The sequence below is a fragment of the Bos indicus genome, chromosome 24 (assembly GCF_029378745.1).
Source record: "Bos indicus isolate NIAB-ARS_2022 breed Sahiwal x Tharparkar chromosome 24, NIAB-ARS_B.indTharparkar_mat_pri_1.0, whole genome shotgun sequence".
Taxonomy (NCBI): domain Eukaryota; kingdom Metazoa; phylum Chordata; class Mammalia; order Artiodactyla; family Bovidae; genus Bos; species Bos indicus.
In genome coordinates this window covers 52967666-52981060 of record NC_091783.1, presented here as the reverse complement: position 1 = coordinate 52981060, position 13395 = coordinate 52967666, and the positions used below count along the sequence as shown (strand labels likewise).

General features: G+C 41.2%; 1 protein-coding gene across 1 annotated transcript in view; it reads right to left on the bottom strand.

The window, feature by feature from the left end:
* Window positions 1-13395, bottom strand: part of DCC (DCC netrin 1 receptor) — a 1293116-nt gene that overhangs the window by 406375 nt on the left and 873346 nt on the right. Inside the window, exon 9 of the mRNA XM_070779092.1 lies at window positions 1706-1860. Coding sequence (XP_070635193.1) covers window positions 1706-1860 — 155 coding nt within the window. The remainder of the gene's footprint in view (window positions 1-1705; window positions 1861-13395) is intronic.

The window sequence follows — 13395 nt, the reverse complement described above, 5'->3', positions numbered from 1 at the left end:
TGTGATGGATTCATTTTGATATTTGGCAAAACTAATACAATTATGTAAAGTTTAAAAATAAAATAAAATTAATTAAAAAAAAGAAAAAAAAAGTCATTGATTATCTATATATATGTATGATCTATAAAGAGAGAGTCAATGGGAAAATTGATGTCTCAAATCATATGTGACCATTAACACTATGAAGTGGAAATCAGCATTATCTAGTGATTTAAACCCAAAGAGCAACAAAACATTCTTTAGAAGAGAAACCTGGAAGCGGGACCACCTTTGCTGGCACGTGACAAGGAAGCTGCACAAGGCCCCATGCTAAGGAGGGTCCCACGTAGAGCAAGGATTGATGTGCTGCTGTAGCTTCTGGATCCTGCAAATTATTTAGCTGGTCCTGCTTGGGTGCCTGCATTTTCTATATATGACCTGAAATCTGCACATTTCTATGGCTTTAAAGATGCTGTGTGAGGTTTTATTTCTGTGATGCACGTATCTCTCAGACTTGTACAGCTTAGTCTTCTCCTCACCCCCAACAAATCCTTTATCCCAATCTGTTCTCATCTGGTCTTTTGAAGTCTTGGCTACATGAGAAAAGGAACAGAGATTCTGCCCAGAGTAAAACATGGTGCCAGCACCCAGACTACCTCTCAGAATCTTCTTTAACTTGCTGATTTCAAATCCCTAACAAGTAACCTAATCCAAAGATTATTTTCTCTTATTTACCAATTAAAATATTTCTGATTTCTACTTCATGTTCTTCCAAAAGCATGTGAGGTGATTTTGAAGATAGATAGAGTTTTAAATAAAATGATTGGGAATACAAATAAAACAGCATCATTTGAAAAAAAAAATACAAACAGGAGTAGATGAAACTAGGTGTCTAAATGTCTAAACAACGGATGAACTTCATTATAAGCAGTCATTTAGTTCATTTAACCGTTAGACTACAACTTTTTAAAACTCTTAACAAAATAAAGTTGGCAAACAACTCATTGGCAATCAATCTTTCCAAATAACATCAGAATTTTAGTAGAAAATTCAAAATGTTGTAAGAAATACAGAACTCTCTTTTAAAAGTGCAGTTTGGGGGGCTGTTTGTTCCTTGATAAAAGGAGAAATCACTAAATTATAATTTGGTCAGAGAATATTTAGCAGCATTATTTTGTTTGTGGAGCTTAATATAGTCATTTACATGACAGGATAGTGAGATTGCCCAGTAGAAATTATCGATTTACATTTCTTGAATCTGGGTTTGCTTTTGGAAGCTTCTGTATGGCATTCAGTGTATGAGCAAGTTACTGAATAAGCCCCTGTACTGAGAAGTCCTACACCATTGGTTTTTCTCTGATGTAATACTTTTCATACACAAACTCGGAAAAATCTGAAAAAAAAAAAAATCAGTGCAGGAGGCTGAACCCCAATGCTGATGATGAAGTTCTGGCAGCTAGAGTCACTCACTCACTCGGGAGTGGATATGTAGACCGGATGGATGGATCAGGCCTTCCTAGTTGTTAATTTGTTGCTCTGCAGACCCACCAAAGTGAGGAGACCATTTTGTTAAAAAGTTATCTTATCTTTAAAAACCTTCAGGGTAAATGTGTTGCTCCAGAAATCTTCTATTTTGTCACCTCAATAAACTACTATGAAGGGATTCAAAGATATCACCTACGAAAACGAGCACTTCCTAATTTGGCCCTTCCCGTCGCATACTCACACTCAGGCTGAGTGGCCACCTTGATGGGCTGAGAGCTCTCCCCAGGCCCCCACTGGTTGTAGGCTGCAACCCGGAAGGTGTACATGGCTTCTGGCTTCAGGTTCCCCACGGTGAACTGGAGGGACCCGGGCTGCGACGTGTTCACTGCTCGTTCCCTGGGAAACGAAAGTCACAGGAAAAGATGATTCCCACGTGAACACTTTCAGGCACAACCTTTACTTAACAAGCGAGAGCAGTAAGGTGGATCCAAAGGTTCCTTTCCTGTCGACGCTGCATGTAAGGCAAGGTCTCAGAGGCTCACTCTGGGAGGCAAACGGACTGGAAGGGCCTACAAATAAATGTTGCAGGGTTTCTGGGGAGTTCAAGTTTATGCCGTTCCCATGAACCTTGCGTACTAAAGTCTTTCCCCTTGACACTTTACCATTTAGCGTCAAAACTCATAACAAAGAGCTAGTAAAATAAGAATGAACATCTGGAGTGCAGGCAGGGAGATGCATCTTGCAAACACTGAGCTAATGACAGAAATTAGAGTTTCGATTATTCCACAAGTCAGTCTTTGTCAGTACTGCCAACCAATGCATTATTTTCTTCCATTATAGGAAAGGGAAAGGCAGATGCTAAATGCCGATGTGTATAGAGATTGAAGTCCTGTGGTTACGTTAAGTGAAGTTAGCAAAAGGAAGTAGACTCCCTCCTGTGTGGGGAGGAAGTACAATACACATCTTCCTGCCTTTTCTTCAAGCCACTACTACAGGATTCCCATTCATTTTCCAATTAAAACCTTCCTTAGTGTGTGTGCAAATGCTAAGTCGCTTCTGTTGTGTCTGACCCTTTGTGACTCTATGGACTGTAGCATGCCAGGCTTCTCGGTCCATGGGATTTTACAGGCAAGAAAACTGGAGTGGTTTGCCATGGTCTCCTCCAGGGGATCTTCCTTAGTGGTTCCAAACAAATGAATTAATAGGCTGATCATGGTGGGATTTATAGTACATATTAAGAGAAGACAAATCCTATGGATATAGATCCTAACACATTAGAAACAAGAACCTCTCAAGTTAGCTTTAAAGACATACATGGTTTTAGATATTTATATCCTCACAAGTCTCGTGTAATTGAATGTGAAGAAAGAGTTCCTTCTAAGCCACTCAACTGTTTCTTAAGGATTCTATTTCTAGATGCTACCTCTTGCATCTCAGTGGAATTATATGTTCATTTCAATTTTACAAGTTTTATTTTGTTTCAGGGAAATATTTTAAATGAAATCTGTTTTTCTGACAGGGCAAATTAAGTTTCCAAAGAGAAAAGTGAAAGCAAAGTTTAAGGGGATGAATGGTGATTCTTGGGTATATATACACTCTTACTTTCACTGATATGACTGAGACTGGCTGGCTCCTCCTCAAACTCATTTCTCCTTCTCCGTGCACTGGATCCTATGTCCTGGCCCCCGTGAAGCCTAGATGAACCCATGGCACTGGGTTTAACCAATGAGTGTGAGTGCACATGTCCATGCTGATTCCAGGCCTGGCGAGAGGAGCCACATAGCAGCAGGCAGACTTTGGAACCATACGCTGATGACGTGTGTGCTCAGTCATTCAGTCATGTCCGACTCTTTGTGACCCCATGGACTGTAGCCTGCCAGGCTCCTCTTCATGGTATTTCCCAGAAAAGAATATGGGAGTGGGTTGTCATTTCCTACTGCAGGGTATAGTCTCAACCCAGTGATCAAACCTGCATCTTTTGCATCTTCCTGCATTGGAAGGCAGATTCTTTACCATTGAGCCACTTGGGAAGCCCCACATCATGATGGAGGAGTCTAAATTCTGTAAGAATTCTGGAATGGACCTGTGAGAAGAACTGCCTGTCAATTAGGAACATTGTTTTTCTACTTTACAGAGTCAGAGAAACTCGAGCCATTATAAGCTTGAGGGTTTAGTTGTTATAGCAGTTAGCATGAGTTTATCTGGTACTGCTTGTAATTAAAATATGAAGCCTAGGTGTTAACCTAGGCAAGGAGGAGGGAGGGATGTGGTGTTAGTATTTAATGAGTACAGAGCTTCAGTTGGGAATTCTGGGGAGGGGAGAGTTGCTCCACAGGTAAATGCATTTAATGCCATAGAACTCTGCACTTAAAAATGGTTAGAATTTTAAGTGTTATGTTATGTATATTTTATCACAATAAACAAATGAAACCCAAGCATCCCATATGAATCTGGATATAGCCCAGGTTTAGGCATTCCTGTCGGAGAAGGTGATGGCACCCCACTCCAGCACTCTTGCCTGGAAAATCCCATGGACGGAGGAGCCTGGTGGGCTGCAGTCCATGGGGTCGCTAAGAGTCGGACAGGACTGAGCGACTTCCCTTTCACTTTTCACTTTCCTGCATTGGAGAAGGAAATGGCAACCCATTCCCTTGCCTGGAGAATCCCAGGGACGGTGGAGCCTGGTGGGCTGCCGTCTATGGGGTCGCACAGAGTCGGACACGGCTGAAGCAACTTAGCAGCAGCAGCAGGCATTCCTGTATGAGTACTGTGTTAAGTTGCCACAAGGCTGAATTATGACAGAGTTGGGGAAGGGTTTGGTGGGATTCAATAGTGACCTATAGTAAGACTAAGAAACATCAGATAATATCCCCATGTACCACACATCACACTCATTGACTCTACCAAACTAAAATTATTTAAGCCAATATATTACTTTTTAAAAGAAAATCCTCATAAACAGATTGCACGCCTTATGAATGTATAGACTCCTGCATCTTATTTTCTTTCAGTAGAGGAGCTGCTATATGTATTTCTTCTCTTTTTATATAAATATGATGGTTTTATTAGCATTATTTTACAAATGCAAAAGTAAAATTTAGAGAAACATTTTTTTTTTTTTGCAAAGGACTCATAGTCAGCAAATCCCAGTTAAGAGTGAGATCTGGGGCTTCATTCTGGATTCATTCCAGAATCAGTATCATTCAACAATAGGGGAAAACAAGGGGCCTATTTGGATCATGGGCACTTCGGGTAGAAGACATGGAATTCTACAAGGAAGAAGGGACACTGGGTGTTCAGAAACCACTGTGAGGATGAGGGTGACTATCACCTGTTGTGAGTCGTTTCATGATATATTTTCTAGACCTTTGAGCAATATCAATTCAGTTCAGTTCACTCGCTCAGTCGTGTCTGACTCTTTGCGACCCCATGAATTGCAGCACGCCAGGCCTCCCTGTCCATCACCAACTCCTGGAGTTCACCCAAACTCATGTAGGTCCAATTTGCATGCCAAACTCCTCGGGTATCTATAAGGAAGGACAGCTTTCATGATTGACTTTATTTAGGTAATTACTAAATAATTTTTGTGAAATAGCTGTGTTCTAGGATGTGCTGACATAACCCATTGAAAAGGCATTCTTCAAAGGAAAAAAGACAAGAACATCTGGGTGTGTCCAGGTAAGAATATCAAAGATCATATGATAGAAACGTCACTCACATAAAAAGGGGATGATGGATTTCATCACAAGGAAGGGAGTTTTAGGTTCCTATAATCTCCAGCAGCTTTCTTTTTTTCTTTTTTTTTTACTGTTTTTTTTTAAATTTTTAATTTTTTAACTTTACAATATTGTATTGGTTTTGCCATACATCAACATGAATCCACCACAGGTATACACATGTTCCCCATCCTGAACCCTCCTCCCTCCTCCCTCCCCATACCATCCCTCTGGGTCGTCCCACTGCACCAGCCCCAAGCATCCAGTATCATGCATAGAACCTGGACTGGTAACTCATTTCATATATGATATTATACATGTTTCAATGCCATTCTCCCAAAGCATCCCACCCTCTCCCTCTCCCACAGAGTCCAAAAGACTGTTATATACATCAGTGTCTCTTTTGCTGTCTCATATACAGGGTTATTGTTACCGTCTTTCTAAATTCCATATAAATGTGTTAGTATACAGTGTTGGTGTTTTTCTTTCTGGCTTACTTCACTCTGTATAATAGGCTCCAGTTTCATCCACCTCATTAGAACATTATTCATCACAGCACTGTTTATAATAGCCAGGACATGGGATCCAGCAGCTTTCAGAAATATCCCAAATTATGATATTAAGAGTTATGAAAAAATTATGTTCACTGATATAGAAAACTTATATTTCTTCAATGTTACACACAATGTGAACAAAGTATCTTCACCACTAGTTTCTTCAACATGGGCTCTTAATGGCTTTAAATACAGATTTAATCTAAGCATTTCCATGTTATGTGCCAATTTTCAGGAATCTACTTATCCCATCAGAGTGAGGTAACATCAAACTCCTAGGTAGATTAGGTAAAAGATTCAGGATTTTTAAGGCTTCCCAGATGGTGCAGTCATAAAGAATCTTCCTGCCAATGCAGGAAATGTGGGTTTGATCCCTGGGTTGGGAAGATTCCCTGGAGCAGAAAATGGCAACTCCAGGGTTCTTGCCTGGAAAACCCCATGGACAAGAGCCCGATGGGCTACAATCCATGGGGTCGCAAAGAGGGAGACATGACTGAATGTGCATGCACACACACAGCATTTTAAAGCCAAGGGCTGTTTTCCCAGCTTTCTCTTTAATTTATCTGAACCTCAGAGTCCTCAAGTGCTAACTGGTGCTATAAAAACATTTACCTCATAGAGTTTCTAGAGATTTCAATGAAATGCTGTATGTAAACCATATAAAGCAGTAGGCATGAGACCTGGTATTCACGGAGTCTTCCATACATGGCACTTACTACTGCTGCTATTTCTATTATTATAAAAAAAAAAAAGACAACCTCATAGGAAGGAAGTGTTCTTGAGTTCAAGAGGACTTTCCACAATCTGAAGAGAGAAAGTAATAAGAGGTACAATCACAAAGAAAAACAAATAAATATTGACATTTTCTGTCAGGTTAATTTTGTTTACAGAGATAAGTCAAATCAAAAAAAGTTGCCCCACAGATGTCGAGAATAGACCTGTGCTTGAGAGGAGGAGGGGGAGTGGAGGAGGAATGGATTGGGAGCTTGGGGTCAGCAGATGCCAACTGTTACACAGAGAATGGATAAACAGCAAGGTCCTACTGTAGAGCAGAGGGAGCTACATTCAATATTGTGATAAACCATACTGGAAAAGAAAAGAAAAGAGAACATGTATATGCATACACACATATATGAATACATGCATATGAATATATGCATGTATTCATATATAGGTACATATATATGAATCACTTTGCTGTACAACCAAAATGAACTCAACGATATCAATCAGCTATACTTCAATTTTTTAAAGTCGTCAGAACTAGAGGCATCAGACAAGTTTCGATAATGAAAACGGCAATATTCTTTGAAAGGGAAGAGGCTTTGCCAGCAGCAGTGGAGAAGGAATGGTGTTCCCCGAGTTTCCCAGCATAGTCCCCCAGCCCTGTGGTATCTGGGCTTTGGTGCCATGTTGCTTTGATGCTTCCTAGGGTCCTACGGGGTGACGTCAAATGTGACACCAATGAATTCCAAGAAAACAACATTTACGGCCATGTCACCCTCCACAGATGTGTTCAGTTACAAAGACTGGCAGGTGGCTTTTGATGACCCCATTTGTTCTTTAACAGCTGAAAGCAAACGTTTGCGAGTCATCTCCCAACAAGGAAATAAAATCTAAATTTGGAAGGACAGCTTGTGACTTGTTTCTCTGGTTGCATGCTGCTGGCGATGGCAGGCACCTAAAGTAAACTCTCCATACCTCTGCCTTTAGGCAGTTAGCAATTAGGACTTCATTTTGCTCATTCTAGCTCATGTTCCTCTGTAAATGGGCAGATAAATGCACTAGGTTCTGAAGAACAGAGAGGTTAGGAGTTTGTCCAGTTACGTGTCCAGGGGGTACTGCCTGTCACCGCACCAACCACTCCTGGGAAAGCGGCAGGGGACCCTGGCTGCATCTCCAAGAAGTTTTCGCTGAAGACTCTGAAGACATAATTACCCATCAAACCCATAGAACTCAGAGTCATGGTCTGTGGTGGCAGATGAACTGTCCAGAACATCATTATTCCACTTATTTTCCACTTGCCTCTGAGTCAGTGTGGGCAAGTGAAGATTAAGTTGACTGAAGCAGAGAGACCAGAATCCACTCACGGCCTATTCCTTCACTGTCCATCCACAGAGTATAAATTATATAGTCTGTCTTCTTCTGCTGGCTGGAAAAGGTGTAGGCAACTTGCCTTCTCTGACCTTCACGTGGAGACTAACAGGAGTTCGTTAATAAGAAGCACCTCTTTCTTGTAAATTCTGGTTCTCTGGGCTTCGGTTTACCTGGTTAAGGTTTCTTGGAAAATAACTACTATGTTCTAAAAGCATATACTCTGACCCAGTAACAATAATTCTGCTGCTTTGTTGAGATCAGGCTTTTCATCTAAAATCTCCTTATGAGATAGGCTGGGGCCTGGGACCCTTTGCTGCAATGCAGCTGTGCTTGCACCTGGATAACCCTGTCCTGGAGCAACAAAATACGAAGAAACTGTATGGGACTAGAAATAACTGCGTGCATGGGCACTTAGGGCAAATTCTGGATGAAAGACACAAAAAGACCAAAAAAGATACAAAGAGACCAAGTGCCACTTCTGAGGAGCCTGGAGCAAAACCAGGGTACTGGGCATGCCCCCTGCACACAACGCCACCTAAAAAGGGATGGGCAAACCACGCAACCCACTCCTCTGGCCTGATCCCCAGACACAGCCCTATCCTCACCCCTTACAAGGAACAAGTTTCCGCTCCCCTTGGGGAGTTAGCAAGCAAGGGAACCTGTGCTTGGGTTTTGTCTCCCTGCTGCTGCAGCAGTGTCCCCAGTAAAGCCTTGCCTAAATTTCTTGTCTGGACTCTGATCAATTTCGATTGATTAAGAAGGCCAAGAACCCTTGTTGGTAACACTTAAATGCTGATACGTATTAATTCAGGGAGTCACACATGGTGGCATGGAATGCACCCTTGAGCAGTATGCATTGAGCCCTAACTCTGGTTAGATTATATTGTCCTGTGCCTGGAACTGGCTCCTGATTTGGTTCCTACTTACTATGCGTTGCATTAAAATAGCTTTCCTAGTTCTTTGTCGTTGGTCTTCCCAGTTCTGTCTTCTGTTGACAGAAACACTCTTCTCACATACATAGTCTGTCAACTCCATGCCCAAAACATCATGCTGGCTGCCATTCTATGGTTAATACAATATCCAAGTCTTGGGACAGGATTCAAAGACCTTTAAGACATGGCCCAATCCTTAACACAATCATCTGTAAATGGGTCACTCAGCCCCACAACAACCTGTCCATCCCTACATTTGTCATTCTGACTTTCATTAATTCTTTTAATTTTGATTATCTTGGAGTTACCTTCTCCTGACTCAGTCCCTTCTCGGTTTGGCAGAAGCTCATTCATTCTTCAACTCTAACTCAAAAAAATTCTCCTGGCTAGAGCTTTCCTACCATTACATCCTCTGATTCAAGCAGCATAAAATACCATCTCCTTCGTGCCTCTGTTGCTTTTGGTTTACATGTCCACGGCAGCCTGCCTCACATTGTATTGACAGACATGTTAGTCTCTCTGAATTAACTGTGAGTTATTTCAGAAGAGAAGTCATATTCCATTCATATCCTATTGACACTCAGCCTGCATATACTCACTACAGATAAAGAATGCCTATGCTACACAGAAGCCACCTAGATGTCCACTGACAGATGAATGGATAAAGGAATTGTGGTACATATATGCAATGGACTATTACTCGGTCATAAAAAGAAACAGATTTGAGTCAGTTCTAGTGAGGTGGATGAACCTAGAGCCTGTTACACAGAGTGAAGTAAGTCAGAAAGAGAAAAAAATATCATCTATTAACACATGTATATGGAATCTGCAAAAATAGTATTGATGAACATTTGCAGAGCAGGAATAGAGATACAGACGTAGAGAACAGGCTTGTGGAAACAGCGGGAAAGGAGAGGGTGGGGATTGAGAGAGTAGCCTTGAAAGATACATATTACCATATGCAAAACAGACAGCTAGTAGGAAATTGCTGTATAACACAGGGAGCTCAACCTGGAGCTCTGTGACAGCCTAGAGGGATGGGAGCCCAAGAGGGAGGGGGCATATGTACACCTCTGGCTGCTTCACGCTGTTGTGGGGCAGAAATTAACACAACACTGCAAAGCAATTACCCTCTAACTAAAAATTAAAAATAATTATAATAATGCCTATGCTGCTTGTGCTCATTTTAAAATGAAAGCATAAATAAAAATAAAAACGTTAATAGAATAATTATATAACATCTTCACAGAGTGTGATCTCTGAAATGTTTCCTTCCAACTTTGGGTGGCTTTCAGATGCCACCTCACTTTCCTAGGTTTCTTTCTCATGATTTGAAAAGAGTGAGATCTCCTCAAAGAAGGTTTTTTTAAAAATCTATCATCCTTTATTGGGAATAGAAAATTACTTCTGTGTGTGTGTTTATTAGCTGAATTCAGCACTGCTGTATTTACATTTCAGAAGTAATTTAAAGATTAAGGTGGTATCATTTCTTAGAGGATCATTTGAATCAGTCTGCAGTGTACATCTTAAGTAAACATATATCCTCTTGCCTAAGTATAGCAGGGTGTTAACATGCAGTCACAGCTGTGAGCTGAGCAACAGATCCTGTCCTGATGTATCAAATGCCTAATTAATTGCTTTAAAAAGGAAGAGTTCTATTAATACTCCTTCTTCAGGAAGGACCTATGATACTTTTAATGGAGAGCTTTTTAACATCTTTTGATCCATTCTATTTTAATTTTTATTTCTTTAATAAAAGCAGCAAGGGTGCAAAGACGGGAAGATTTTAATTGGAAACAAGCTATTTACTGAAATAGGGCTCAAAGTGACAGCAGCAACCACCACCCAAGGGCCACCCTTTCTCACCCCAGAAACAGAGACTCTGGAATCAGTGTTCTCTTGAAGGGAAAGTAGGCTCAGAGGTGACCCACCCCTAGACAAAGCATAATGGGGGAATGGAAGTCATCTTCTTGGTCAGAGGTATTTTCACTAAATTTTGGTTAAAATTTCTGTTTTTACTTGAATTGTTTAAACACACACACACACACACATTCTAAGGAACAGGCTTAATTTTGTCTTAACATAATTTGTTTTAGCATCTAGCACACATCCAAAACACTAGTTATATAACCAATAATGACTGCAACAACAAATACAGTTGTTTTTTCATGGAAAAGGAGAAGTTTTGGATTCAAATGATTTATTCGGTTTACTAGTTCCAGCCAATACCCTCAGAATAAATATAACTCACCTCTGGGTCCTGTCCTCATCCTGTGATTTGGGGTCGGCCGGTCTTACCCTTCTCTAGCTGCTACTGTCATCTCCATGCTGACCAATTCCTGATAGATATCTCCAACCCAAACCTCTCTTCTGAGCTCCAGCTTTCTATTTTCAAGGAGGATCCTGCTTGACATTCCAACTTGAATATTGAAAAGTATATCAAACATAGCATGTCTGAGTGTGACTTTCTGATCTTCATTCTCAAACTTGGATTGTTTCACCATCCTAATTTCAGCAACTTGTCTCTCCATAAGCTGAATCCTAGGAATAACCCTTGAAAACTCCCTCTGTCTCACAATTATTGTCCAATCTTCCAGCCTGTCCTGTCCATTCTGCTTCCTGACTACTTCTAGAATCTTTCCCCACTGCTCCATCTTCACGGATACACCTTAGTCCTGCCTACCTACTAAACACGACTAAACTGTTTCTAAGAGGTTATACCCTCCTCTGTTACTTCCAATACAGTTCTGGACACATGGTCAACTCACAGGTGAATAATGGGTCCTTCATTTAAACTGGAAATCTGTCAATGACATGTTTTATATTTTAATATGCATCAAGACCACAGGAAAAATTATATCACTCTTCTCTCATTTAGTGATCTAGAACACTTTAGGATGGACAGGATTTTACACTTTGCAGAGAAGCAGAGTGACAGGAGGCCTGACTCAGCTTGAAGGTGGAGCTTTGGATTCTGAGTCTTTGTGTCACATGCTGTCTTTGCATCACAACACACTCCCTTCATAACAAGCTTCATCAGCTGCATGATCCTCAACTCTGAGGGGCAAGGAAAGAATATGTAAACATTGTGTTGAAAACATAATGCACGATGCATTCTAAAATGAATTCTCCACGCCAGTCATGAACAGCTGGTCTCTAATTCCAAGAAGTGAGCAGAGGTTTCCTGAAGTGGCATAAAGCCATGGAAAGCAAACAGCTGCAAGTTGGAAGCCCCTGTCCAGTGTCTGTTCTACCACAAAACAGGCGTGTGACCTTGAGCAAGTCAGGGGCTGTCTCGGAACCTCTTCGGCTTCATATGCAAAGGAAGATACCAGCCCCTTATCTGCCAAACTCACAGGGTTTCTGTGAGGATTAAACTGAATGATGCTTATGAAAGTGTTTTATTTCCCCCATCTGAACTCCCACAGTCTTTTTAGGAAGTATCTTTTACTCTGATGATATAGTAAAGAGATCACCGGACTAGAAACTTGCATTAAAATCCTTGCTTATAATATTTCCTAATTGTATAGCTTCTTAGGTGATGCTTTGTCAGGTCAATTCAGTCATTCAGTCATGTCCAATTCTTTGCAACCCCATGGACTGCAGCACGCCAGGTTTTCCTGTCCATCACCAACTCCCGGAGCTTGGTGATGGACAGGAAATGGACTCCAACTCATGTCCATTGAGTTGGAGATGCCTTCCAACCATCTCATCCTCTGTCGCCCCCTTCACCTCCCACCTTTAATCTCTCCCAGCATCAGGGTCTCTTCCAATGAGTCAGATCTTCCCGTTAGGCAGCCAAAGTATTAGAGCTTCAGCTTCAGCATCAGTCCTTCCAATGAACACCCAGGACTGATCTCCTTTAGGATGGACTGGTTGGATCTCCTTGCAGTCCAAGGGACTCTCAAGAGTCTTCTCCAACACCACAGTTCAAAAGCATCAATTCTTTGGCATTCAGCTTTCTTTATAGTCCAATTCTCACATCCATGCATGACTACTGGAAAAACCATAGCTTTGACTAGATGGACCTTTGTTGGTAAAGTAATGTCTCTGCTTCTTAATATGTTGTCTAGTTTGGTCATAGCTTTTCTTCCAAGGAGCAAGTGTCTTTTAATTTCAAAGCTACAGTCACCATCTGCAGTGATTTTGGAGCCCCCCAAAATAAAGCCTCTCACTGTTTCCACTGTTTCCCCATCTATTTTCCATGAAAGTGATGGGACAGGATGACATGATTAGCTTTTTGAATGCTGAGTTTTAAGTCAGCTTCATCACTTTCCTCTTTCACTTTCATCAAGGGGCTCTTTAGTTCACTTTCTGCCATAAGGGTGGTGTCATCTGCATATTTGAGGTTATTGATATCTCTCCTGGCAATCTTGATTCTAGCTTGTGCTTCATTCAGCCTGGCATTTCACATGACGTACTCTGCATAGAAGTTAAATAGGCAGGGTGACAATATACAGCCTTGAAATACTCCTTTCCTGATTTGGAACCAGTCGGTTTTTCCATATCCAGTTCTAACTGTGACTTCTTGACCGCCATACAGATTTCTCAGGAGGCAGGTAAGGTGGTCTGGTATTCCCATCTCTTGAAGAATTTTCCACAGTTTGTGGTGATCCACACAGTCAAAGGCTT